The following is a 26,240-nucleotide window of genomic DNA, read 5'->3' on the forward strand; positions in this document are numbered from 1 at the left end:
ACCTGGACGCCAACGACCAGTTGGAAACTGAGTCACGGCGTCCGTATTGGTCGACAGCCCCCCCACCTCGGTGGAGAGGGGTTCTGTCAGGAGTTGGCGCCCGCCTGGTTCCGGTATGGTGAGTAGAATGTTCCCCCTTTACCCCCTGTCGGGTTGGTTGGTGGACGCGGGCCCCTCCTTAGGATGGTCGGACGCTCAGGTTTCTGGGTCCCCTCTCTATCCTGTAACAGGTCACAGATCCCCCAATTGAGTGTGATTGTGTGAAAAAAAAAAAAAAAAAAACGTCAGTGGCATTACTGTGATGATGGCCATGTATATGGGTGATAGCATCCTACCTGATAAGGTTGCAATACAGGCCGATGCCTGTGCCTGGGCTACCGCCATCCGCAGGCCGCCATCCTCCCGCAGACCGCTATCCTCCCACAGGCCGCCATCCTCCCACAGCACCCCGCAGGCCGCACAGGCCGATAGCGATTCCGCAGGCCGCAGCAGGCCGCTGCCATCTTCCACAGGCCGCCGCCGTTTCCCCGCAGGTCGCGCGGGGCCACCATCTTGGCGTAGCCTTGTGTCTCCAGCATGGGGGCGGCCATTTTGGAAGTGAAGAGTTACCTCGTGGAGAAGCATGGGAGGCGCCGGAAGGCGTGTAAAGGGGCGGAGCCGCCTCCTTTAATCGGGAAAAGGGCCAAAAGACTTCCTGTCTGTAAGAAGACAGCGCTGAGGCAGGTTGATAGAAACTTCTGTGCATCAGGTGGTGAGCCTTGGGGTCTCTCTCTCTCTCTGTGTGACGTCACCAAGGGGCAGAGGAGAACCACAATGCGTTTCAGAGCATGTGCGAGGCTTGAACAGAGTGTGCACGCTCCTTTGTCATCACTTGACAAAAGAATCATGCATGCTCTGTTCAACAGCCATCCCAACTGCCACATCTCCGGACCATCTAGGCGTATGTGTGTTGGACATCCACCCTGGGGCTTGTACCCCACAGATGAGCCTATATTGAGCAGCTATTATGTGAGTCTTAACTTGTTGCCTGTCTGCATAATAAAATATTCTGCACTTAAAGGTGCTTTTCTCTCTCCTTTCTTGCATTTATTTAGAAGAGTTATCCTGCCCTTAGTGCTTATTGCGGATCAGACTTCTATATTCACAGGTGTACTCACCTTCTTTAAGGACTTTAATGGACTTTATGGACTGTGTTGAACTAATTTGTTGACACTATACATTAGGCGCTAACCTTAACCCTTTCTTATATATTAGCATTAGTCTGTTACAGATTTACATACAGTGCCTTGCGAAAGTATTCAGCCCCCTTGAACTTTGCGACCTTTTGCCACATTTCAGGCTTCAAAAATAAAGATATAAAACTGTAATTTTTTGTGAAGAATCAACAACAAGTGGGACACAATCATGAAGTGGAACAAAATTTATTGGATATTTCAAACTTTGTTAAAAAATAAAAAACTGAAAAATTGGGCGTGCAAAGTTATTCAGCCCCTTTACTTTCAGTGCAGCAAACTCTCTCCAGAAGTTCAGTGAGGATCTCTGAATGATCCAATGTTGACCTAAATGACTAATGATGATAAATAGAATCCACCTGTGTGTAATCAAGTCTCCGTATAAATGCACCTGCACTGTGATAGTCTCAGAGGTCCGTTTAAAGCGCAGAGAGCATCACGAAGAACAAGGAACACACCAGGCAGGTCCGAGATACTGTTGTGGAGAAGTTTAAAGCCAGATTTGGATACAAAAAGATTCCCAAGCTTTAAACATCCCAAGGAGCACTGTGCAAGTGATAATATTGAAATGGAGTATCAGACCACTGCAAATCTACAAAGACCTGGCCGTCCCTCTAAACTTTCAGCTCATACAAGGAGAAGACTGATCAGAGATGCAGCCAAGAGGCCCATGATCACTCTGGATGAACTGCAGAGATCTACAGCTGAGGTGGGAGACTCTGTCCATAGGAAAACAATCAGTTGTATACTGCACAAATCTGGCCTTTATGGAAGAGTGGCAAGAAGAAAGCCATTTCTTAAAGATATCCATAAAAAGTGACATTTAAAGTTTGCCACAAGCCACCTGGGAGACACACCAAACATGTGGAAGAAGGTGCTCTGGTCAGATGAAACCAAAATCAAACTTTTTGGCAACAATGCAAAACGTTATGTTTGGCGTAAAAGCAACACAGCTCATCACCCTGAGCGGACACACCATCCCCACTGTCAAACATGGTGGTGGCAGCATCATGGTTTGGGCCTGCTTTTCTTCGGCAGGGACAGGGAAGATGGTTAAAATAGATGGGAAGATGGATGGAGCCAAATACAGGACCATTCTGGAAGAAAACCTGATGGAGTCTGCAAAAGACCGGAGACTGGGGCGGAGATTTGTCTTCCAACAAGACAATGATCCAAAACATAAAGCAAAATCTACAATGGAATGGTTCACAAATAAACATATCCAGGTGTTAGAATGGCCAAGTTAAAGTCCAGACCTGAGTCACATCGAGAATCTGTGGAAAGAACTGAAAACTGCTGTTCACAAATGCTCTCCATCCAACCTCACTGAGCTCGAGCTGTTTTGCAAGGAGGAATGGGCAAAAATTTCAGTCTCTCGATGTGGAAAACTGATAGAGACATACCCCAAGAGACTTACAGCTGTAATCGCAGCAAAAGGTGGCGCTACAAAGTATTAACGTAAGGGGGCTAAATAATTTTGCACGCCCAATTTTTCAGTTTTTTATTTGTTAAAAAAGTTTGAAATATCCAATAAATTTCGTTCCACTTCATGATTGTGTCCCACTTGTTGTTGATTCTTCACAAAAAATTACTTTTTATATATTTATGTTTGAAGCCTGAAATGTGGCAAAAGGTCGCAAAGTTCAAGGGGGCCGAAAAAGGCACTGTAGTTGCTAATGTATTACAAACAATTGGCTAAATGGAAATTCAACTCCAATTCCCAAAAAGTAAAGCACAGTAAAATCTACATAAAAAAATGCAATGCTTTGCAAATCTCATAAATCCATATTTTATTGCCAATAGAAAATATTTTAAATGTTTAAATTGAGAAAATGTATCAATTAGATACTTTTAAATTGAATGGCAGCAACTAAAGAAAGTTGGGACAAAGCAACAAAAAGCTGGCAAAGTAAGTGATACTAACGAGGAGGAGCTGGAAGAACATTTTGCAACTAGATAGGTTCATTTGCAACAGGCCAGTAACATGGTTGGGTATAAAAAGACCATCTAACAGCATCTTAGAGAGTCACAGTGTATCAGAAGTAAATGGGCCCTCAGACGGCACTGCATTAAAAACAGGCATGATTCTGTGATGGACATCACTGCATGGGCTCAGGAATACTTCCAACCATTACTGTCTGCCAATACAGTTTGCTGTGCCATCCAAAAATGAAAGGTAAAGCTCTATCATGCAAAAAATAAGCCATATCTGAACATGATCTGAAATTGCCATTGTCTTCTCTGAGCCAAAGCTCATTTTAAATGGTCTGATGCAAAGTGGAAAACTTTTCTGTGGTCAGATGAGTCTAAAATTTCACATTCTTTTTGGCAACTATGGGTGCCACTTCCTCTGAACAAAAGAAGAGAGGGACCTTTCAGCTTATTATCAAAGCTCAATTCAAAAGCCTACATCTCTGATAGTATGGGGGTGCATTATTGTGTATGGAATGAACAGTTTGCACATCTGGAAAGACCATCAATGCTTAAAGATATACAGTATTCGGGTTTAGAGCAGTATATGCCTAGGCAAGAATGGGACAACACTCCTCCCCAAAACTCCAGTAACTGGTCTCCTCAATTCTCAGACTTTCATAGAGTAATGTTAAAAGAAGAGAAGATGCTACACCATGGTAAACATGGCCTTGTTCCAACTTTTTTGAGACATGTTGCTGCAATCATTTTAAAATTACCTTTTTTTTCTTTTTAAAATGGTACATTTTTTCAGTTTAACCACTTGAAGACCAGGTCTTTTTCTGACACTTGTTGCTTACAAGTTAAAATAAGTATTTTCTTGCTAGAAAAGGACTTAGAACCCCCACATATTAGATATATTTTTTTATTAGAGACCCTAGGGAACAAAATGGCGGTCGTTGCAATATTTTATGTCACGCTGTAGTTGTGCAGCAGTCTTTCAAACGCAATTTTGTTTGGAAAAAATACACTTTTATGTGTTAAAAAAAAAAAAAAATAAAACAGTAAAGTTAGCCCAATTTTTTGTATAATGTGACAGATGATATTAGGAATAAATAGATACCTAGCATGTCATGCTTTAAAATTGTGCACATTTGTGGAATGGTGACAAACTACGGTACCTAAAAATCTCTATAGGGAAAGATCTAAAAATGTTTAATGTTACCAGTTCAGAGTTAGAGATGAAGTCTATTTAAAGAACTATTTCTTTGGCTCGAACGATTGTGGCGATACCTCATATGTGTGGTTTGAACACTGTTTACATTTGCGGGTGCGACTCACGTATGCTTTCACTTCTGTGCGTGAGCACGGAGGTATGGGGCGCTTTAAAATGTTTTTTATTTTATTTATTTCTTTACACTGTTCTTTTAATTTTTACTTTTTTTTGATCAATTCTATTGCTGTCACAAGGTATGTAAACACATGTGACAGCAACAGTCGCGTATCAGGTATTTTTTCTTTGAGGGATCTGGGGTCTATAAGACCCCGAATCCCTCCTTAGCACTTAAAAGCATTAAAAACACTAAGTTTGGCTATTTTGAATACTGACATTTTTTTTTAAATCTGGTGCCTTTAAGGCTCGGTAAATCGGAAGTGATGTCATGATGTTACTAGATCCGAGATCCAATCAAAGCCGATTTCAGCTTTGTTTGAGTCTCCGGCCAGCCGGCGGACATGCCAGCTGGTCACTCGGTCCTCCTGGTGGGGCGGGTGAGTCTGAGCCGAGCAGCGGAAGGCCGCGGGGGGGGGAGGGGGGACACCATCCCCTCTCAGCCCACTGCTTAGCCGCATCGGTTGTTATTGCGAGAAAGCCGACCATCGACTCTAAAAAATGGTACTGGGGTGATCACCCTAGTAGGACCACTTGAAGCAGAATGATGTACAGATATGTTATTTTTGCCGCAAGTGGTTAAACATTGGATGTGTTTTCTATTTTCTATTGTGACTAAAATATGGGTTTATGGGATTTGCAAGTCATTGTATTCTGTTTTATGCAGATTTTACACAGCATCCCAGCTGTTTGGGAATTGGGGTTGTACACATTCATGAGACCGCAAGAAGCTCATTGATGAAGGACATGCTTACTTTTCTTCTGAGAGTTATTCTAGTGCAAGGGAAACAACTTCCTTAGTGCTTCTCATAAAAGCTGATAGAGTCAAAATCATACGTTTTTTTTTCTACAGTAGCTCTTACCAAGACATTTGAAAGATAGTGGTGAATTTTGCATAAAAACGGTTCCAGTGAAAGATGTTTTTTTAGTAACAGTATATTGCAATTTATCTTTTACAAACTGTTACTTTTTTATTTATTTATTTATGTTTTTTTTTATTACAAACTGTTACTGTAAGTATAACTAAAGGCAAAACTTTTTTTTGTTTTGGATAGATTGGAGAGGGATTAGAACACCTGCCAGTTTTTATTTTTCTGTGTCCCCATTAGGGACATTCATCATCTCTGTTTGTTCTGTTAACCATTATTATTGAAATTGAGAATAAAAGAGACTCCCATATTTTGGGTTGTCCCCAGAATAGTAAAAGAGGGGAAATATTCCAATGGGGAAACTAGTTCTGGTAACCTGTAGGTCCCCAAAAGATTCCTTTAATTTGCAGGGATTTCCTCTCACTTCCTGTTTGGCTAAGGGACAGGAAGTGAAGAGAAATCTCTCCAATGGGACAAAGATGGCAAAAATAAACCTTACAGAGAATATAAGCCTCCCTTACGGTATCCAAAATGGAAAAAAAACTGTTTTGCCTATAGTTCTACTTTAAAGGCTTTTTACTTTTGTATCATAGGTATTAAACTTTTCAGTTGTGTAGCATAGGTACCTGTGACACCATTAGGGAAAAACAGTGATTCAGCTGGTGCCCAAATGTGTTTTCATTTTCTAAATAACTTCAGAATTATGGATGTGTTTCTGTGCTTTTAAGAAGGTATGGGCTACCTCCAGGCCTGGCACTTGCTCTCAATTTATCCTATGCTTTATGTGTTTCAAGATGGAGGATCTCATAGATTTGTCAGGGACCACACTACTCTGAGGGGTCCTATCAAGGCAACATGGCTTCCATGTATCTTTGCAAATGTTCTTTTTGCTGACTTCCTGGTAAGTGTGCTGAGAAATCGTGGCATTGTGTTTATTCTGTGCAAGGCCATTCCAGAACAGAATTTCGTTTTCAAAATGTTTTCTTGCACACAAATAAAAGGAGTTGTTATGGCAGAAGTTTTTTTTTTTAATTTCAATGCATTCTATGCATTAAGGTAAAAAGCCTTCTGTGTGTATCAGCCCCTCTCAGTCCCCCTAATACTTACCTAAGCACCACCTCTATCAAGCGATGTCTACTAGTCCCTCAGCCGCCCAGGACTCTCCCTTCTGATTGGCTGAGACACAGCTGTGGCGCCATTGGCTCCTGCTGCTGGCAATCAAAGTCAGTTAGCCAATAAGGAGATAGAGGGGGCGGGGCCAAATGGTAGCTTTATGTCTAAATGGACACACGGAGCTGCAGCTTGGCTCGGGTGCCCCCATAGCAAGCTGCCTTCTGTGGGGGCACTTGACAGAAGGGAGGGGCCAGGAGCAGAGAAGAGGGACCCGAGAAGAGAAAGAACCGGGCTGCCCTGTGCAAAACCCCTGCACAGAGGAGGTAAGTATAACATGTTTGTTATTTTAAAAAAACACAAGACTTTACAATCATTTTAATGTACTTTTTAAATTAGAATTGATATAATTATGCTTGGAGGGTGTCAAATAATTTGTCTGTTACCTTTAAAATTAGATGACATACAAGCTTCATTTTGGCACCAAGCAATTGTTAGTTTCTTATGTCACTTTTACTCTTCATTCTGGAAAAAGCCAAGTGGGTGATGCCAGACGATGGTATAGTACAGTGAATGATATCACCAGGGAGGAAAAATGTAGTTAATATGCAACAACAAGTGAGGAATGGAACATTCCTTTTAACGGTTATAAATTGATAGGCGGGGGAAATGAATTAACATGAAGTAAGAGGTTTTTATTTCCATACGATACACTTTCAGAGCATCATGCTAATAAATTCAGCCATCCTGTCAAGTGAATCTGTAAATGTAAAAGCGTGTAAACCAAGTCCGGATCTAACAGCAGTAAAGTGTCTGCAGTAGATCACATTAACGTCAAATATATGAGTACATTAAATAGACTATCTGGATGTTATTTGGCTCATGTGGAAAGAAAATGCAGTAAAAACAAATGGTGATGCCTGTGGAAGGAGCATGCTGTTAGCTCACATTCTTATGACTGGAGAATTATACATACATTAAAATCAGTGCATCTTTTACAGAGGCAGGCTAGCACAATGAGAAGACAGGTTGACTAAATGGTGTACGATTTTATGGACTGCTAAGACCAGAATCTGTGCTCATCTGTTTGCAAACAATGTATGTCTCCTGTCATGTTTGTTTTAAAACATTGCAAGGCCATATGGCACAGATTCAGCAGGTGTTTGTTTGAGGTGTACATATTGCATTTAGGTAGTGTAAACATCAAGTAGCTAAGACTAGACCATATGTATGTATTAATGTTTTGTTTACATGTTATTTCTTGCTTGTATGCATGGATATTCAACATAGACATGTGATGTGTATACCAGCTAGACCATTTTACCATAAAATACATCATACATTTAGTGACTACATAATGTAACACTTGGAAAAAAAGGCCCTACATTGTGATGTATTAAGGCCCGTACACACGTACCGATTGTCGGCCGTAAATATTCGGTCAACGTCCGATCGGCCGATTGTCGGCTTGTTAGTATGATGCTTCCGACAACCGACTGTGACTTTTCGGCCGAACAAAATCTGGTGTGCAGGCTATAAAATTTTTGTTGGCCAACAAAGAACGGCCGATTGTTCGTCAGTCAGTACAGATTTCGGCCGACAAAAGCCAGATGAGCAAGACTGGGCATGCTCAGAGAAGAAAAAACACACGGAAAGTAGACCAGAACATCACATCACTTCTGCAGTTGGTTGTTGTTGGCCGACAAAATTCGTGTGCAGTCTAGAGCACATTTCAACCAACAAAACAACACTGGACAAAATACGGCCGATCGTTCGGCCGACAAGCTGTACGGGGCTTTATAGTCAGTTTTATATTGGCAAGGAGCTAATTAGTCATCAGCTGTCACCTGAACCTATTTCTGTGATCTCTCTTCAGCTCAATACTTGCCTTTTCTGACATGTTTTTCAGCAACCCGTTTCCTTTCGATTTTCTTATGCACTTTGTATTCCAAGAATGATTCTTTTTAGAAGAAAAAAAATTCCATACAGGACTAACCTATACTTTTTACCCTCATGGGCCAACTTGTGCCACACCCACTTACCTCTGTTGTCTGGCTAGCCTTTGTATTACACTAACAAAATCAGACATCTTAGTGGGATGGGCAAAAAAGATGAGAAACAGTGTGCTTGCTATGACAGGATACCTAGAACCAGTAATTAGGAGGGTAGGCAAACTGTATTCCCACTCAGCTAACAGATTGGCTCTAGGTGAATAGACCCAGAGTCAATGAACTGTTGGTAGTGGGCATCCAACGGTTTTCACATCCTAGCAACAAGTCAGGATGTGGGGGTTGCTAAGCAGGGTTTGTGTGGATGGATGGGGAAATTGAGTGCTTTCCGTTTGTCCAGCCCACAACCTAAACAAGAAAGAATTCTGTGCCAGTGGCTAGCATTACTTCAGTGATTCTGCTGTGAATTTGAGGGTTCATTGCTGTATGGTGACTGCAGCTACAGAGGCCAGTGAAGGCTGGTTTTGAAGAAAATGTATTAATAGTTAATAATATAGAAATAATTGAATGTCCACAGCCTGGCCACATTTTCACTTTATTCTATCTACACAAACCGACCCTTCTGTCTGACTTCTAAATTCCAAAAAGGCACCCTTAGTCAACTCTCTTATTGCCTGTTCTATGTATAAGGTACAAACTATATATGTTTGGAAGAAAAATATGTGTTTTGTTTTATGCTTGTGTGCCAAAAGAGTGAAATAATAAGAGTAGTAAGCGACAATGAACACAGAACATTCTGCCATCTCTTGGAACCCGTGGCAGCAGCATGCATGGCTTTTCCACTTCTAGTGTTACTCCAAATCCTCAGAGCCACTTATAGGCTTTTTGACCACAACAGAAGTTTTCTAAATGATTAATCTTCTCCTACCCTTAAGAACAGTCGGTTATGCATCTGTTTACAACTAAAGATCTCTTAAATGTGAAATATCAGTTTTAGGTCAAGGTGGCTTTAAAGACACATTTTTTTTTTTTACACAGCCCCATACATTTTAGTTAAGTGTAATAGTGTGTGTCTCATTACCTGCAGGTGTCTGCTTCTGCTACAAATCTTCCCCTCTGTGGTCTCCTCGAAGCTGCCCATGGCAGCTTGCTTTCAGCATTTCAAAAGTAAACTGCAGGTTCATTACACAGAAAGGTTCCACTTGCCCACCCCTGTATACTCCCACGTCATGCACAGAATTGGACCTACTACACTCCCACAATGATTTGAAATTTGTGAATGGGCAGTAGAGCAGTTGAATGACAGGTCTCCTTTATCCATTCACAGAATGCAATGCATTGTGGGAGTGAAGGAAGACCAGTTCTGTGAATGGTGGAGAGGGCATAAGGGGGAAGACTGAAGGCATAACTTTTTTGTATAATAAAGGCTGCGTATGATTTATTCAGTGCCCCCTCATGTTGAGGGCATGTGGCCAGGTATGGTTCTGACCTGCCGGGCTGACCTGCCAGGCTGCATGCTCGGATAAGGGTCTGGTATAGATTTTGGGGGGAACCCCATGCCATTTTTTCCCCAATTATTTTTTATCGCCGACAGTCCTTTTTATTTACATTCAGCTGACAGCTGGACACATCGGTTGTTAAGGATGCGGCGGCCGGCTTACCTGCCCGCACTTTAACAACCAGCTATTCACAGCTTGTTAAAGAGAAAGAAAAAAAATGCAAAATGCATGAAAACTGCATGCAAAAAGGCATAAAAAAATTGCAAGTTTAATAAGGCACCACAAAATGTGTCGGAAAAACACATTAGCCGCATAGATGTGAACCTAGGGTGAAGCATTTGCTTTTTTCAGTGTTTTCTAATGTTTGCATAAGTGATAACTAAAACAATAGATATTCAACGTCATACTTAATTTCACAGGTCTGCAGAAAAGCTAGAAAATGGGACTGATGCAAACAACAGAATTCTGCAAATACAAGCACTTGCCCGTCTCACTTCTGCAGTAAGTTGACAACAAATAAATGTGTAAATCCATGCGTGTTATCTTCTATATAATGTATTGTATCACCACTTACATATGTAATTATGTTCTTTCACATTTATGATTTAAAAAGGTTTATACCCAGTGAGGTGACTATCCTCTGGTGATACACAGAGATGAAACAAATCCTCCTACGTACCTGTTTATCTGTAGTCTTCTTTACTCTACATATCTACAAGGGGGGGGGGGGGGGGGGGAATTTTCAGTTTAGTTCATTAACTTTTTTGGACTATTTTTATTTATATCATATTTATATACAAATATATTTTTGGTGGCAGTGTTTTTGAATTTTATTGTTCACGTATTTGATTATTTGATTGATCACTTATACACATGTCACTGTTTTGGATGCTATATGTGCGCAGCTAACAGTTTATATCATTTTGTATTGTTATTTTTCAGTAGAGAAATATGCTTTGTTGATATTTCATATCTGAGATTTACAATCACTTTAAAACCACACATCACTATTTGGGCAGGGGGTTGCACCACTATCCAGAATCTGTAGTTACAGCATAGTCATGCAAAACCTTTCCTCCTCTAGTCTGCCGATCAGACAACTAGTGAGTGTACCAGCCCTGTGCTATCTTCCCTCTAGTATTCACTTTTAAACATTACCCTCTCTAGTCCAAAGTGATTTTCTCCCTCCTGCCCACCCTTGGCCAGATTCTTATAAATTGTGTTTTGATGTATGGAATTTTGAGTAACAAAACTGAGAAGTATCTCATTATATTCACATAAGTTAGTGTGTTTGTATGTTTTATATCCAATACTTGTCCATGACTCTGGACCTCTACAGACCCATCAATGTAAATCTCATAAATGTTCTTGGAATAAAACTTCCCATTTCAAAATACTTTTTATGCATTCTCAACAAAAATAAAATAAATATACACCATGGTATCTAAAAACAAACACCAGAATGATGGGTACATATTATCTTGAGGCAGTTCTTACAGTGAAAATCAACATTTACCTAAATGTAACCCCCATTTCAAATCTTCTTTGGAGGAACCACATCCTTATGTAAATAATAAACCATAGGTACTGAACATCATACAGAAGTATAGATCTTAACAGTTATGTATGCCCTCCACTCTAAAATTGTTAAATTGGGGTTCTAATAGCTCCATAAATCGGGGGTCTAATAGCTTCCATTGACCTACAGTGCAATTTTGAGTGAGTCATTTACTACAAAAGTGTGTAAAATTAAATAAAACCTATGTCGGTCTAGTCTGTCCTGTTTCTCTTCATTGGCTAGTTTTTTATAGTTAGGGATGGGCTTCGCGTTCGAGTCGAAGCTAAGTTCGACGCAAACACAGCCCATTCGCTGAATGGCAAACAAATGGGCTTCTTTGCGGGAACTTCGAGTTCCCACATCCATTATGCACTGCGCACTGGCAGTGCATTATGTGATTGGCCAAAGCATGCTTTGGCCAATCAAATTATCTGTGCCATGATTTAGCCAATCATGGCTCAGGGGTGGCTGTTAAACTCACTCTCCCGCTCGCAAACAAAAAATTGAAAAAAAAAAAAAAAAAAAATGAAGCTCCAGCCTCTTCGGACGCTTCCTGCGCTAATGAGCTGTTGAGGGCATGTGGCCTGGTATGGCTCGCTTGCCCCAACCCCCTGAGCTGTGTGCTCAGATAAGAATCTGGTACGGATTTTAGAGGGAACCCCACGCTGTTTTTTTCATTTTCTGTAATGCTGGGAGCCGACAATACATTACACCCGCGAGCAAGTTTAAATGACATTTTTTCCTTTAGAAATGTCAGTATTGGTGCAGCAGGCTACATACATCGCACAAATGCACCACTTTACAGGCACATTAAAGGCCCCCCCCCCTCCTTCCCAGGCACGATATTTAAAGGAATTTTTCATTTTTATTGTTTCACTTCAAGCATTATTAAAATCACTGCTCCTGTAAAAAGGATTGTTTTTTAAAAAAAAAAATGTTTGTATTGTTTCATGTCCCCCAGGGCAGTACCCAGGTCCCCATACTCTTTTTTGGGCAATAACTTGCATTTAAGCCTTTAAAATTAGGACTTTTGATCTTTCATGTTCGTGTCCCATAGACTTTAATGGAGTTTGCATGTTCGCTAGAACATTTCCCCTGTTCGAGATGTTCTGGTGTGAACCGAACGGGGGTGTTCGGCTCATCACTATTTATACTCCTAAAAAAAAAAGATTTGAAATAGGTGGTACATTTAGTGCCGGTTCACACTGTTCCAACTTGTCAGGCGACTTGGACAAGTAGCAGATCGTGCTGTGCAATTGGAACCATTTTAATAGGAGCGACTCAAGTCGCTCCGACTTAGAAAAAGGTTCCTGCACTACTTCGGGGCAATATCGGAGCGACTTGCATTGACTTCCATTATGTGAAGTCGTTGCAAGCCGCGCCGAAGTCACGGTGCACGGGCGACGGCATAACTCGCCCGAAGTCATGTGGCCCTAGTGTGAACCGACACTTATGGAAATGTTGATTCTTATTATACTGTAGAATCAACAACAAATTCCTCAATATAGTATGCACCCATCATTCTGGTGTTTGTTTTTAGATACCATTGGATAGTGTATATGTTTTTTATTTTTGTTGAGTATGAATAAATAAATAGTCTTTCAAATGGGAAATTTTACTCCAAGCATATTTTCTTTCTTTTCCAAGAAAATCATATTTTTGAGATACACATGTACAATCTTATTGGTTGATCCATAGAAGTGCAGAGTTAAGGACTAGTATTGGATATGTGGTATTGATATGTACTAGGGACTTCGGACTGTAGAAAAGAGGTTGTGTCTTTTCCTTTTGGGCAAATGTTTTGCAGTGAATAAAAAAAAAACTTAAATTATATGCCATAGTTCATAGAAATACATATAGTACCCCCTAGTGTGTGCTACTGGTAGTGGCAGTATATTTATGGGCCCTTGGCCAATCCTCAGGAGTGGGCCTGGCAGGGAACTAAGAAAATCCTATAATTAGACATGGGCCAAGCAAGCAGGGAGACCGGGTGGAAGATGGAGAAGCAGCACTGAGGGAGGCTGTCGGTGGCCCTTACCGGGTGGGGGGGTTTACCTCAGGTTGGAGCTCAGGAAAGCTTGCCTGGAAGGATCCCGCCACAGGAGGCAGTTGGAGGGATTCATACTGGAGAGGCAGCGGGAAGGAGCAAGCAGAGACAGTGACTAGATCTGCATGATGCAGGGACAAGACAAGGGGAGAGACCGTCAGCTGTAACAGTGTAGTGTGCCAAGCCTTCATCTAACCTTGCCCTGGGGAATCTCCATGTTTGTGTGCCAGTGGGGAAGGACTGGTGCAGAGAGTCAGTGGGGAGAACTAGGAGGAAGAGCAGCCAGACGTGGCTGGTGACAGCCAGGTGGGCTACCATTCTGCAAGCAAGTGGAACTGGGATTAGTGGCCACAGGAAGGTAGAAAGGAGTGAGTTATGCTGTTCACTCCATTTGTGCTACTTTGCCAAAGGGGCTGAGAGCTCCTGCCTGTAATTGTGTGGATCCGGTGTCCCGCGTCTCTATAAAAGATTGGGATGAGCATTGGGTTAATGGTCCAATCAGCTTCCTAGTTTAGGATCAGCTCGGCCTTTTAATGTGAGGCATAACGTGCAGACTCCACCCCTACCGAGGAAGTCAACGCTGTTGAAGCGCCGACGTAACCCGTATAGGGGGCGGAGCCTGCCTACTGGATACCGTCTCTCTTCCTAGGGTTGTATATGCTGACTGCTATGCGCTATCAAACGCCCGCATTGTGAGTACAGCTGTTTTATGTTTTAATAAATTGCAGAAACATTTGAAGCAGAGAGCACTAGATTTGTGTTTATTTATTCCCCTGTATATGCCACATTGGATCCGGAGGTGAGGGGCGGGACATAGCCCCCTTGGTTCGTGGATCTCTGTGTAAAGAGACAAGCTGATACTGACCCGTGAATGGGTCTTTAGTGGAGGTTAGAGACCACTTCACATGGTGATGGGATTGTATATCACTCACAGAGGTGTATACTAAGAAGCACTGGATCGTTTGTTTGGACACTTTGGAAAGTTTCACTTTTGATTTATTATATATGGACACTCTGGATGGTTGCACCCTTATATGGACACTTATTTAAGAATTATATATTTTTCTGGATTGTGCACTATATATGTTGTGAACATTAGTATTGCTATACACTGTTCCTTTCCGATTTATATCTGGCGCACCACTATTTTTTGGTATATGTGATCCCGTGTGACTCAAGTCACATCAGAAATTGCATCAGTGTGAACCAGCACTAGCTATGTATTTTGCTTCATGTACCAAGTACAAACCAAAAAACCCCCAGAAAGGTAAACTTACTAAAATATTAGAGGATGTTCTCCTTGCATATTGAATTTTAATGAATATGATGAAACTATGTTCACATTGAATACCCAATTATATGCAAGGCCTAATAAAGAGGACATTTTTTTGTTTTTATTTCTTTTAAAAAATGGCAGCTACAAATTCCCCCCTATGCTATCCAAAAAAAACCCCAAAAAACTTTTAGTTCTACTTTTATAAGGGCAACTTCACATCTATGCACATGCAATAATGGGCATTTAAAGTCCCTTTTCAAATGTGCTAAAATATGTTTTTGCCACAAGTTTAAGCACAATTTAAAAAACAAAACAAATGTTATGTTTATTTTGCACGTTAACCACTTGCGGGCGGGCCGCTGCAGATATACTGTGGCAGATGGGCTCGGCTGCGTGCGCCCCCATTAGTCAGCGGGGAAGCTGGTTCACGAGGCCTGTGGCTGCAATTGCCGCCGGGCAACCACGATCACTCTCTGTGGAGAGAGAACAGCAGTCTGCTGTTGTAAACACAGCAGACCGTTGTTCTCTCAAGAATCAGCACAAAGCACCTGTGATCCTCCTATTTAGGATCACAGGTCTTTGTGTTGATTCCACAAGCCCGTCCCCCTCACATTTACAAAACACCCCCTAGGCATACACTTAACCCTTTGATCACCCCTGAGTCAACCCCTTCCATGCCAGTGTCATTATTACAGTAACAGTGCATATTTATAGCACAGATTACTGTAGTAATATCACTGCCCCCCCCCCCCCCCAAAAAAAAATGTCAAAAAGATCAGTTAGGGGTCCGATCTGTCCGCCGCAATGTTACTAAAAATCGCTGATCGCCGCCATTTATAGTATAAAAATGACACATCTTTCCCCTAGTTTGTAGACGCGACAACTTTTGCGCAAACCATTCAATATACGCTTATTGGGATGTTTTTTTTTTACAAAATATATGTAGCAGAAAAAGAATTGGCCTAAAATGATGAAAAAATTTGATTTTACATTTTTTTTATTGGGAATGTTATATAGCAGAATGTGAAAATATTGCTTCTTTTTCAGATCTGTCGTTCTTTTTTTGTTTATAGCGCAAAAAAAAAAAGAAAAAAAAAATTGCATAGGTGATCAAATACCCTCAAAAGAAAGTTCTATTTGAGGGAAAAAAAGAATATTGATTTCATTTGGGTACAGCGTCGCATGGCCGCGCAATTGTCAGTTAAAGTAACGCAGTGCCGAATTGCAAAAAATGGCCTGGTCATTAAGGGGTAAAACCTTCTGCTCCAGAAGTGGGTAATACATGCTTTCCATGTTTTGTGAAAAGTTACATTAGAGGTTACAATTTTACTAAAAAAAAAAAACAGCATTGACTGTTTAATAAAATTACCTGCATTAGTATACATTATTGTGTACTTTCTTTTGGCCCCATGGACCTCCTTAACATGAGATAAAGCAGAAAAGTTAGTGCAGGGATTTTTTTTTTCCCTTGGAGTGTAGCGATTTGAACTTCTTGCACTAATAATATTTTCAACTTCACCTATGTAGTGAATGAGCCCAATGACTAACTATTTCTTGCAGCAATATTATGTTGCTGTTTTAAAACAGCCAAGTATCCATTGTAATTCAGAAGGTTGCCAATCTGTCAGCAATTACTATTTCAATCCAGTTTTTCTACTCTTTTGGCTGACTCCCCGAAAGTTACTTAGGTGGAGTTCTAGACTTGTAGAGCACTTAGTGATAGCTAGCAATAAATGTCATTGCTTTCTTTATCATTGTCATATTAGAATTAATTTATGTAATATACATTGTGAATATTTAACTCATGCTTTGATAAATTGTGCTGATAAGCATTACATTCATTTCCCAAATGTGCTTGGAAAGCAGGAAGAGAGAACAATGGAGGTAGGATTGAAGTCCATGTAACTTCTCATTTTAGAAAGCTTGATACCTGTTTGCGTTTGTCATATTTAAATAGACACACCTTAATTATGTTATAGCTCTTTTGTAGTGTGCTATTAGCACTTCCAATGTTATTGACACTGTCTGGAACCTATTTGCCAGTCAAAATGAGCAGTCTCCTGTCACTTGCTCATAGTTTTTAAATCAACAGAGTAGCCTGAGGAGACAGCAGTGACTTTGGCTCATTATGGCACTCATTGACAGACATCATTAAAATAATATCCCTGCACTGCACTGCACAGCTGAGAGACTTTGTTTTGTCTTGTAAGATTTCAGGCAGATCTGTGATGGGTAAAACTGCGCTTGTCAAAACACAGCCTGGCCAGCTCAGTGAATCCATCCACTCTTGCAATAATTGGTCACAAATGGGTAGCTAACTGACAAAACTAATCATATTAACCCAGGTCACGTGGCCCGTCCTGGCCAAATGGGATATGCCTGAACAAATACGCTTGTATTTTGTATTCATAAACCCGTAACTATTTTAAAAGCCATCAAATACTTATCATGAAAGCTTTCAGGCTTTTGCATGTGATTCACACCGCATTCATGTGCACATCACTTGTGATGTCTGTGCGGTGTGCGATTTCAGCCATACAGTTTGTATGGCTGAAATCCCATTGCATTCGCACCAAAATGGTGCAGAACCCTTCTTTTCCTACTGTGTTTACACTGCGTTCTGTGATCTGTTTTGGGGTGTCGATAAGATAACATTGACCCCCCCCCCCCCCACCCGAGGCAGATCGCATGGACGCCGTGCGATTGATTAGAGTGCAATGCGATGTGGGGAAACAGTGAATCATATGCGTTTGCCCAGATCACACCAGTGTGAACCAAGTTAAGGAGAAAATATAATATAGATTCATTAAATTGTGTTTATAAACTTGGTGATTTTTTTTCAAGGGTTGTACAGGAAGAATAACTTGGTTAGGAAAAAAAGACTATGCATATTTTATATCAAGCGAATGTAGCACCCTCCCTAGGTAGGTGCAAGTGAGAGAGTATAGTTTTTGGCTCTGTCTGCCTATCTGAGGAGCAGCAGGCAAATCTATATTGCTTTCTGTCTGTGAGTTAGGTCTGCTCAGTGTGCTCAGTATGTGATTCATTGGGTCTAGAGAGTGTTTCACACTGGTCCAGTAGGGAGGCATGTTGGACAGTGGGAGGAAACCTGACCAATGGGTACATAGGCTTTGATACAGTCCTGGTGATGGGCAGAGACTGACTGTCTCGGTGCATTCTATGATACTGTATAAAAGCCAGGAGCACATGTGCTGCGGGGTCTTTGACTGGTGAGCAGAGTCCAGGACGGAGGGTGGCGTCTGCCTTCTTCTCTGTAGCAGTGGCACGTGGCATCAGGAGGTCGTCCTGAGGACCAGAGGAATGGAGCTGAACCCAGAGGTTCAGGAAAGCTGACCGAGGGAGAGACACTGGAGACCCAGTATTGTGAGTACAGGGGATCATGTCAAGAGGCCTTACCTGAGGGGGGCCACCCTGGAGTAGGATAGTCAGAGGACGAGTGTCAGTGGTTGAGAAAGAGGATGCTAGGAAAGTGTCCTGAAGAGAATTTAGTTCATCAAGTCATCTGGATAGAGACTTAACCCCAGTGGCGGCCCGTGCATAGGGGGCGCCAGGGCGCCGCCCCCCCCCTAAAAAAAGAAAAAAAAAAGACAAAAAGAACAATAAAGTTCGGAAAAAAAAATCGGTTCGCCGGCCTATGTGGTGGCTAAAGGGGGGGGTGGGGTTACGACCCAGAAGAGGCGCCGATTGGCTGCCTTCTGGGGGCGTAACCTGGGCGCAGGAAAGAGCGCTTGGCCACCCCCACCTTCGTGATATCCTGGCTGTGATTGGTCCAGTCTCCAGCCTGGACCAATCATCATCCAGGACATCGCTGACGTCGCAATGGGGGCGGTGCCGGTGCGTGCGTCAGTCACTCACCTTCACTGCCGCTCAGAGAAGAGGAGAGGCCGCCCGCCGGTTCCCGCCGCAGAGGAGAGGCTGAGACGAGGGAGAAGGACCCGCCGCAGAAGAGGACGAAGTATCGAGGAGGGAAGAAGCCGCCGCTGGGAGCCGAGCCGCCACCAGGTAAGTTTGAAGGGAGCACGCACGCTGGTCTCTGCATTGATTGGGGGACAATGCTGTGGGCACTCTGCAATAATTGGGGTACAATGCTGGCACTCTGCAATAATTGGGGGACAATGCTGTGGCACTCTGCAATCATTGGGGTACAATGCTGGCACTCTGCAATAATTGGGGTACAATGCTGTGGCACTCTGCAATCATTGGGGTACAATGCTGGCACTCTGCAATAATTGGGGTACAATGCTGTGGCGCTCTGCAATCATTGGGGTACAATGCTGGCACTCTGCAATAATTGGGGTACAATGCTGTGGCGCTCTGCAATCATTGGGGGACAATGCTGTGGGCACTCTGCAATCATTGGGGTACAATGCTGGCACTCTGCAATAATTGGGGTACAATGCTGGCACTCTGCAATAATTGGGGTACAATTCTGTGGGCACTCTGCAATAATTGGGGTACAATGCTGTGGCGCTCTGCAATCATTGGGGTACAATGCTGGCACTCTGCAATAATTGGGGTACAATGCTGGCACTCTGCAATAATTGGGGTACAATGCTGTGGGCACTCTGCAATAATTGGGGTACAATGCTGTGGCGCTCTGCAATCATTGGGGGACAATGCTGTGGGCACTCTGCAATCATTGGGGTACAATGCTGGCACTCTGCAATAATTGGGGTACAATGCTGGCACTCTGCAATAATTGGGGTACAATGCTGTGGCACTCTGCAATCATTGGGGTACAATGCTGTGGGCACTCTGCAATCATTGGGGTACAATGCTGTGGCGCTCTGCAATCATTGGGGGACAATGCTGTGGCGCTCTGCAATCATCGGGGGACAATGCTTTGGCACTCTGCAATCATTGGGGTACAATGCTGTGGGCACTCTGCAATCATTGGGGTACAATGCTGTGGCGCTCTGCAGTGATTGGGACAATGCTGTGGCGCGCTGCAATCATTGGGGTACAATGCTGTGGCACTCTGCAATCATTGGGGTACAATGCTGTGGCGCTCTGCAATCATTGGGGGACAATGCTGTGGCACTCTGCAATCATTGGGGTACAATGCTGTGGGCACTCTGCAATCATTGGGGTACAATGCTGTGGCACTCTGCAATCATTGGGGTACAATGTTGTGGCGCACTCTGCAATCATTGAGGACAATGCTGTGGCGCTCTGCAGTGATTGGGGACAATGCTGTGGCGCTCTGCATTGAAAGGGGCTCGCACGCTTAACTCTGCATTGATGGGGGCACGCAACAGTGTTTATTGCATTGAAGGGGGCACAGCACAGTTGCATTGAAGGGGGCATGCACACTGAACTCTGCATTGTGGGGGCACAGCACAGTGTTCATTGCATTGAAGGGGGCACAGCACAGTGTTTGTTGCATTGAAGGGGGCACAGCACAGTGTTCATTGCATTGAAGGGGGCACAGCACAGTTGCATTGAAGGGGGCATGCACGCTGAACTCTGCATTGTGGGGGCACAGCACAGTGTTCATTGCATTGAAGGGGGCACAGCACAGTTGCATTGAAGGGGGCATGCACGCTGAACTCTGCATTGTGGGGGCACAGCACAGTGTTCATTGCATTGAAGGGGGCACAGCACAGTGTTTATTGCATTGAAGGGGGCACAGCACAGTGTTTATTGCATTGAAGGGGGCATAGCACAGTGTTCATTGCATTGTGGGGGCATAGCACAGTGTTTATTGCATTGAAGGGGGCACAGCACAGTGTTTATTGCATTGAAGGGGGCACAGCAAAGTGTTTATTGCATTGAAGGGGGCATAGCACAGTGTTCATTGCATTGAAGGGGGCACAGCACAATGTTCATTGCATTGAAGGGGGCACGCACGCTGAACTCTGCATTAAAGGGGGCACGCACGCTGGTCTCTGCATTGAAAGGGGGCATGTACGCTGGTCTCTGCATTGAAAGGGGGCATGTACACTGGTCTCTGCATTGAAAGGGGGCATGTACGCTGGTCTCTGCATTGAAAGGGGGCATGTACGCTGGTCACTGCATTGAAAGGGGGCATGTACGCTGGTCTCTGCATTGAAAGGGGGCATATACCATCTCCTGTACCATGACCTGTGACATGCCTATACCATATCTGTGCCATGCCTATACCATATCTGTGCCATTCCTATACCATCTCCTGTACCATCACCTATGCCATGCCTATAACATCACCTGTGCCATGCCTGTACCATGACTTTAAAGTCACGCAATTTTTTACTGCGTTTTTTGGCGCGAAGCAATACCTATTACATTTTTCTTTTTGCGCCCCCCCAAAAATTTTGAGCACCAGCCGCCACCGCTTAACCCCAAATTCAGTGGCAGGGTGAATCAAAAGCCTGGCTGTATCAAGAATTAGAAGTCCTCCATCTTGTGAATAGTTAACTTGGAGTATCCCACTATTCCCTTCTCCCATCCCTATTTAAAATAAAATGCCAAAAACAACTACATATCCCTGATCATTGACTGAGCCAAGAAGTAAAGTGTTAAATTGTGAATGCCAGTATTGCTAACGGTAACCCAGGGGGACTCGGAAGTGTAATATCCAGCAGTCCTCAAGGGGGCAGTGCTACATGAGTCTTTTCTACTTTTAACAATATTGTCCTTCTGCCTTAAAGCATAACTAAGCCCAAGACAGAACATATAATATGCTGCAGCTTACCAGTCCTTAAAGCAATACTAAACACACACTGTTTAATTTACATTATCCCTTCTCTTTCTGTATGTGGATGATGGCACTGTAACGTTTTTATTAAAAAAAAACAAAAACATCTAAGCACCTTTTTCCTAATTGATATACAGCTGTCATATGACCCAGCTCTTTCCCAGCCTTCTGCAGTGAAACATAAGGAGGAGGAGCTTCTAGTTTTCTGCTGCTGATCACATGTCCAAAATAAAAAAACACACTCCCCTCCTGCCTGTGTCTTAGAATAAGAGGGAGATGAAGCCTCTATCAATCTACATGTTATATCCCACCCCCCATTGTGTTTAACTGGTTAGTGAGCATAAAAGAGCAGGGAGGGAGTAGGATGTCATTTACCACTGTGTATACACCCACATGTGTGACTCTATAGTCACATGGGCTGCTCAGATGCGATAGGGCAGAAATGCTAAGCATACAAACTGAGCATGTGCAGAGCTGCCAACACTGCTCTGCAAAATCCCTAGCTGAATTGGGGACATGGACAGAAGGGCAGAAGGGAGAGAGAAGGAACAGCAGGATACAGATAAAAGAATCTCATAGTGACTGAGTGAGTGTGAACAGTATGTAATATACACCAGTTTTTGATATGCGTTTAGTGACAGTTGAAATGTAGTGCCAGCATTAGTTTTCTTTGCTTTATTATACAGTACAGGATACAGATGTTCAAACAGAATGGATAGGTTATATGCTGCACCTTCAGGTGATTGGACACTGACACAGCCACTCAAAGCTTTAGACACTCTCTCATAAAACCCCTCCCAACATGTGATTCCCAATTTTGTAGCAAGCAATAAAAGACCAGCAGCATAAAGGTTAGAGTCTTTTGTTCAGCATTGTACTGTGTACTCCAGGAAAAGTATTTTACCGGTACTGTACATAAAAAATCCAGTTTTCTTTACAGTACATTACAAGAGACAGGTCTTTAATCATAATGGATGGGATGTCCCAAAGCAGTAACTAAGGGAAGGGTAACTACCAAGCAACAACAATAAATAGCCAGCAGACCCTCAAGAAAAACCCAAAGCCAAAAGATAGCTAAACTTAGTTTAAACTGGTGTCAGCTGAAGCCTGAACATCCACTCAGTAAAACTTAGAAAAATATGCACATAAGACCAGGTAGGGACCCTGCAAAGCTGAGTAACAGAAGCCTGATGTTGAAAAGCCCAAGTGGCAACAGATCTAGCAGATGTGCCTTAACCCCTTCCGGACCGCCCGCCGCAGATCTACTGCAGCAGGCAGCCCCTCCTGCGCGAACTGACGTAGCTCTACGTCGGTCAAATGCCTGCAGCTAGGGGGCGAGCGCGCAACGCCGCCGGCGTGCTCTCGCCCCCACTCAGAAGCGGGGACTCAGATGCACGGGGCAGGCAGCTCCGATTACCGCCGGGCACTCACGATCGTTCCCCGCTGGGAGAGAAGGATGGTCAGCTGTTGTAAACACAGCTGACCGTTCTTCTCTCTGGAATGATCACAGAGCGCCTGTGAACCTTCTATGTAGGATCATATGTCTCTGTGATCATTTCAGAATTGTCGCTCTTTTTTGTTTGATAAAGCAAGAAATAGAAATTGCACAGGTGATCAAATACCACCAAAGGAAAGCTCTATTTGTGGGGAAAAAAGCACGACCGAGCAATTGTCTGTTAAAATCACGCAGTGCCTAATCGCAAAAAAGGGCCTGTTCATTAAGGGGCAAATCCTTCCGGTCCAGAACTGGTTAAAGTGTTACTAAACGCACAACAGTAAAATCAGTCTGTATATATAGTAAAGCATGCTTGTTATACTCACTGTGGAACCTAAGTGGTTAATCCTCTGCATTCTGTAAAAAGGCTGTTTGATCTTGTATGCACAGATCCTCCTCTTCTTCCACTGACTTCAAAACATGTGCGGATAAGACAGAGCCTTTGGAGTCAGGCTGCACATGCTCAGTTTGGTGTGTATTGCTAGAGAGGTTTTTTTTTTTTTTCTTGGGAGAGTGCATGTGACCAGCACGGGGGTGATCAACACGGGGCCAATCAGCACTGTCCTGACCTGTCCAGACAGAGGGTCTTGAGCCCTGCAGCCCCATAGGACAGCTCAGTGCAGTATGAAAACTCTTCCTACGAACTTCACTAGGAACAGATAGAAGTCACAAGACCGCTATATACTGCTGATGAGAAAAAGTATTTAGCAGTGTATATTTACTAAAATAATTGCATTTCTATCTTCTGTGTACTGTGGGAGACCAGATATAGTGAATGCAATGTCCTGGGTTTAGTACCACTTTAATTAGGAAGGGGAGGCTTCATACTCTTGTGAATAAACTCTGGCTAATCCACCTTGCAGTTGTGGATTGTGATCTCGAAGAACTCCTTTTAGCCCCATTATGCAAGACAAAGAGCAAGTCTGATTTCTGTTTAGGTCAGTAGCCACAATTTAAACCTTCACAGCTTGTACCATGTCCAGACAGTAAGAGCTTTGGACCTTTAGAAGAAGGACATAGGGAGGGTAAAAAAAATATCCTCATTTAAGTGGAAAGGAAACTTTTGGATGCGACACCATACTGTCCTTATGCAACACCAAAAAGGGTTTCCTACATGACAGGGCAGGCCAGCTCTGAAATCCGTCTGGTAGAGGTAATAGGTACCAAAAAACCCACCTTATGGATAAGATACGTCAAAGGGAAAACCCAGATTTGTTCAAAGGGCAGCCTTTGTACGACTGAAAGTACCCAAGGAAGGTTTGATAGTGTCTCTGCGATGTGCAGGAATATGAGTAATCCCTTGAACAAAAGTATTTATCAAAGACTGCAAGTCCATGAGAATTTAGGACATGTGTCCTGTACAGTTCTCCAAGAAAAGGATTTTACAGGTATGTAGAAAATCAATTATTTTGTAAACCAACAGCATTTTCAGCAAGAAAATACGCTAGATCACCATAATATTCCAGCGGTTCGCATAGCGTCCCGGAAGCAGCCGCCAACGAGGGATTCGCGGCCCCTACTGCTTCTTATGCTTGTTTTTGCCACATTTAAATGTGAGTACTATTCTTAATTTCATGCTTACTAAAGAAGTTAAACGGTACATCACTATATGAAGTCTTCCTTTTTACATACTATCTCGGGATATCTCCTTACACTTGAGAGAGGAATATTATGGTGATCAAGTGTATTGGAAACGTCTGACCCCGCTGAGAGGAGACACCCAGGGATATCTTTACCCAAGAGCCCACTACTAGGATCCGTAGGAAAGAGGCTATTACCCTAAAGTTTATTACCCCTGTAGGGGTATATATCTCTGGTGAGTGCGGGATATATTGGAGGGGTGCATGTTTTTCTTCACCCTACACTTACCACCCGGATCACCCTTCGAATATCACTCATCAATACAGGGAGTGCAGAATTATTAGGCAAATTAGTATTTTTGAGGATTAATTTTATTATTGAACAACAACCATGTTCTCAATGAACCCAAAAAACTCATTAATATCAAAGCTGACTATTTTTGGAAGTAGTTTTTAGTTTGTTTTTAGTTTTAGCTATTTTAGGTGGATATCTGTGTGTGCAGGTGACTATTACTGTGCATAATTATTAGGCAACTTAACAAAAATCAAATATACGGTATACCCATTTCAATTATTTTTTTTACCAGTGAAACCAATATAACATTTCAACATTCACAAATATACATTTCTGACATTCAAAAACAAAACAAAAACAAATCAGTGACCAATATAGCCACCTTTCTTTGCAAGGACACTCAAAAGCCTGCTATCCATGGATTCTGTCAGTGTTTTGATCTGTTCACCATCAACATTGCGTGCAGCAGCAACCACAGCCTCCCAGACACTGTTCAGAGAGGTGTACTGTTTTCCCTCCTGGTAAATCTCACATTTGATGATGGACCACAGGTTCTCAATGGGGTTCAGATCAGGTGAACAAGGAGGCCATGTCATTAGCTTTTCTTCTTTTATACCCTTTCTTGCCAGCCACGCTGTGGAGTACTTGGACGCGTGTGATGGAGCATTGTCCTGCATGAAAATCATGTTTTTCTTGAAGGATGCAGACTTCTTCCTGTACCACTGCTTGAAGAAGGTGTCTTCCAGAAACTGGCAGTAGGACTGGGAGTTGAGCTTGACTCCATCCTCAACCCGAAAAGGCCCCACAAGCTCATCTTTGATGATACCAGCCCAAACCAGTACTCCACCTCCACCTTGCTGGCGCCTGAGTCGGACTGGAGCTCTCTGCCCTTTACCAATCCAGCCACGGGCCCATCCATCTGGCCCATCAAGACTCACTCTCATTTCATCAGTCCATAAAACCTTTGAAAAATCAGTCTTGAGATATTTCTTGGCCCAGTCTTGACGTTTCAGCTTGTGTGTCTTGTTCAGTGGTGGTCGTCTTTCAGCCTTTCTTACCTTGGCCATGTCTCTGAGTATTGCACACCTTGTGCTTTTGGGCACTCCAGTGATGTTGCAGCTCTGAAATATGGCCAAACTGGTGGCAAGTGGCATCTTGGCAGCTGCACGCTTGACTTTTCTCAGTTCATGGGCTGTTATTTTGCGCCTTGGTTTTTCCGCACGGTTCTTGCGACCCTGTTGACTATTTTGAATGAAATGCTTGATTGTTCGATGATCACGCTTCAGAAGCTTTGCAATTTTAAGAGTGCTGCATCCCTCTGCAAGATATCTC

At 42.9% G+C, this 26,240-nt stretch overlaps 1 protein-coding gene across 1 annotated transcript in view; it reads left to right on the forward strand.

The window, feature by feature from the left end:
• RAPGEF5 (Rap guanine nucleotide exchange factor 5) overlaps positions 1–26,240 on the forward strand; it is a 473,922-nt gene that overhangs the window by 164,246 nt on the left and 283,436 nt on the right. The window contains exon 6 of the mRNA XM_082257324.1: positions 10,380–10,461. Coding sequence (XP_082113450.1) covers positions 10,380–10,461 — 82 coding nt within the window. The remainder of the gene's footprint in view (positions 1–10,379; positions 10,462–26,240) is intronic.

Source organism: Pelophylax lessonae, assembly GCF_965119305.1.
Source record: "Pelophylax lessonae genome assembly, chromosome: 5".
Lineage (NCBI taxonomy): Eukaryota > Metazoa > Chordata > Amphibia > Anura > Ranidae > Pelophylax > Pelophylax lessonae.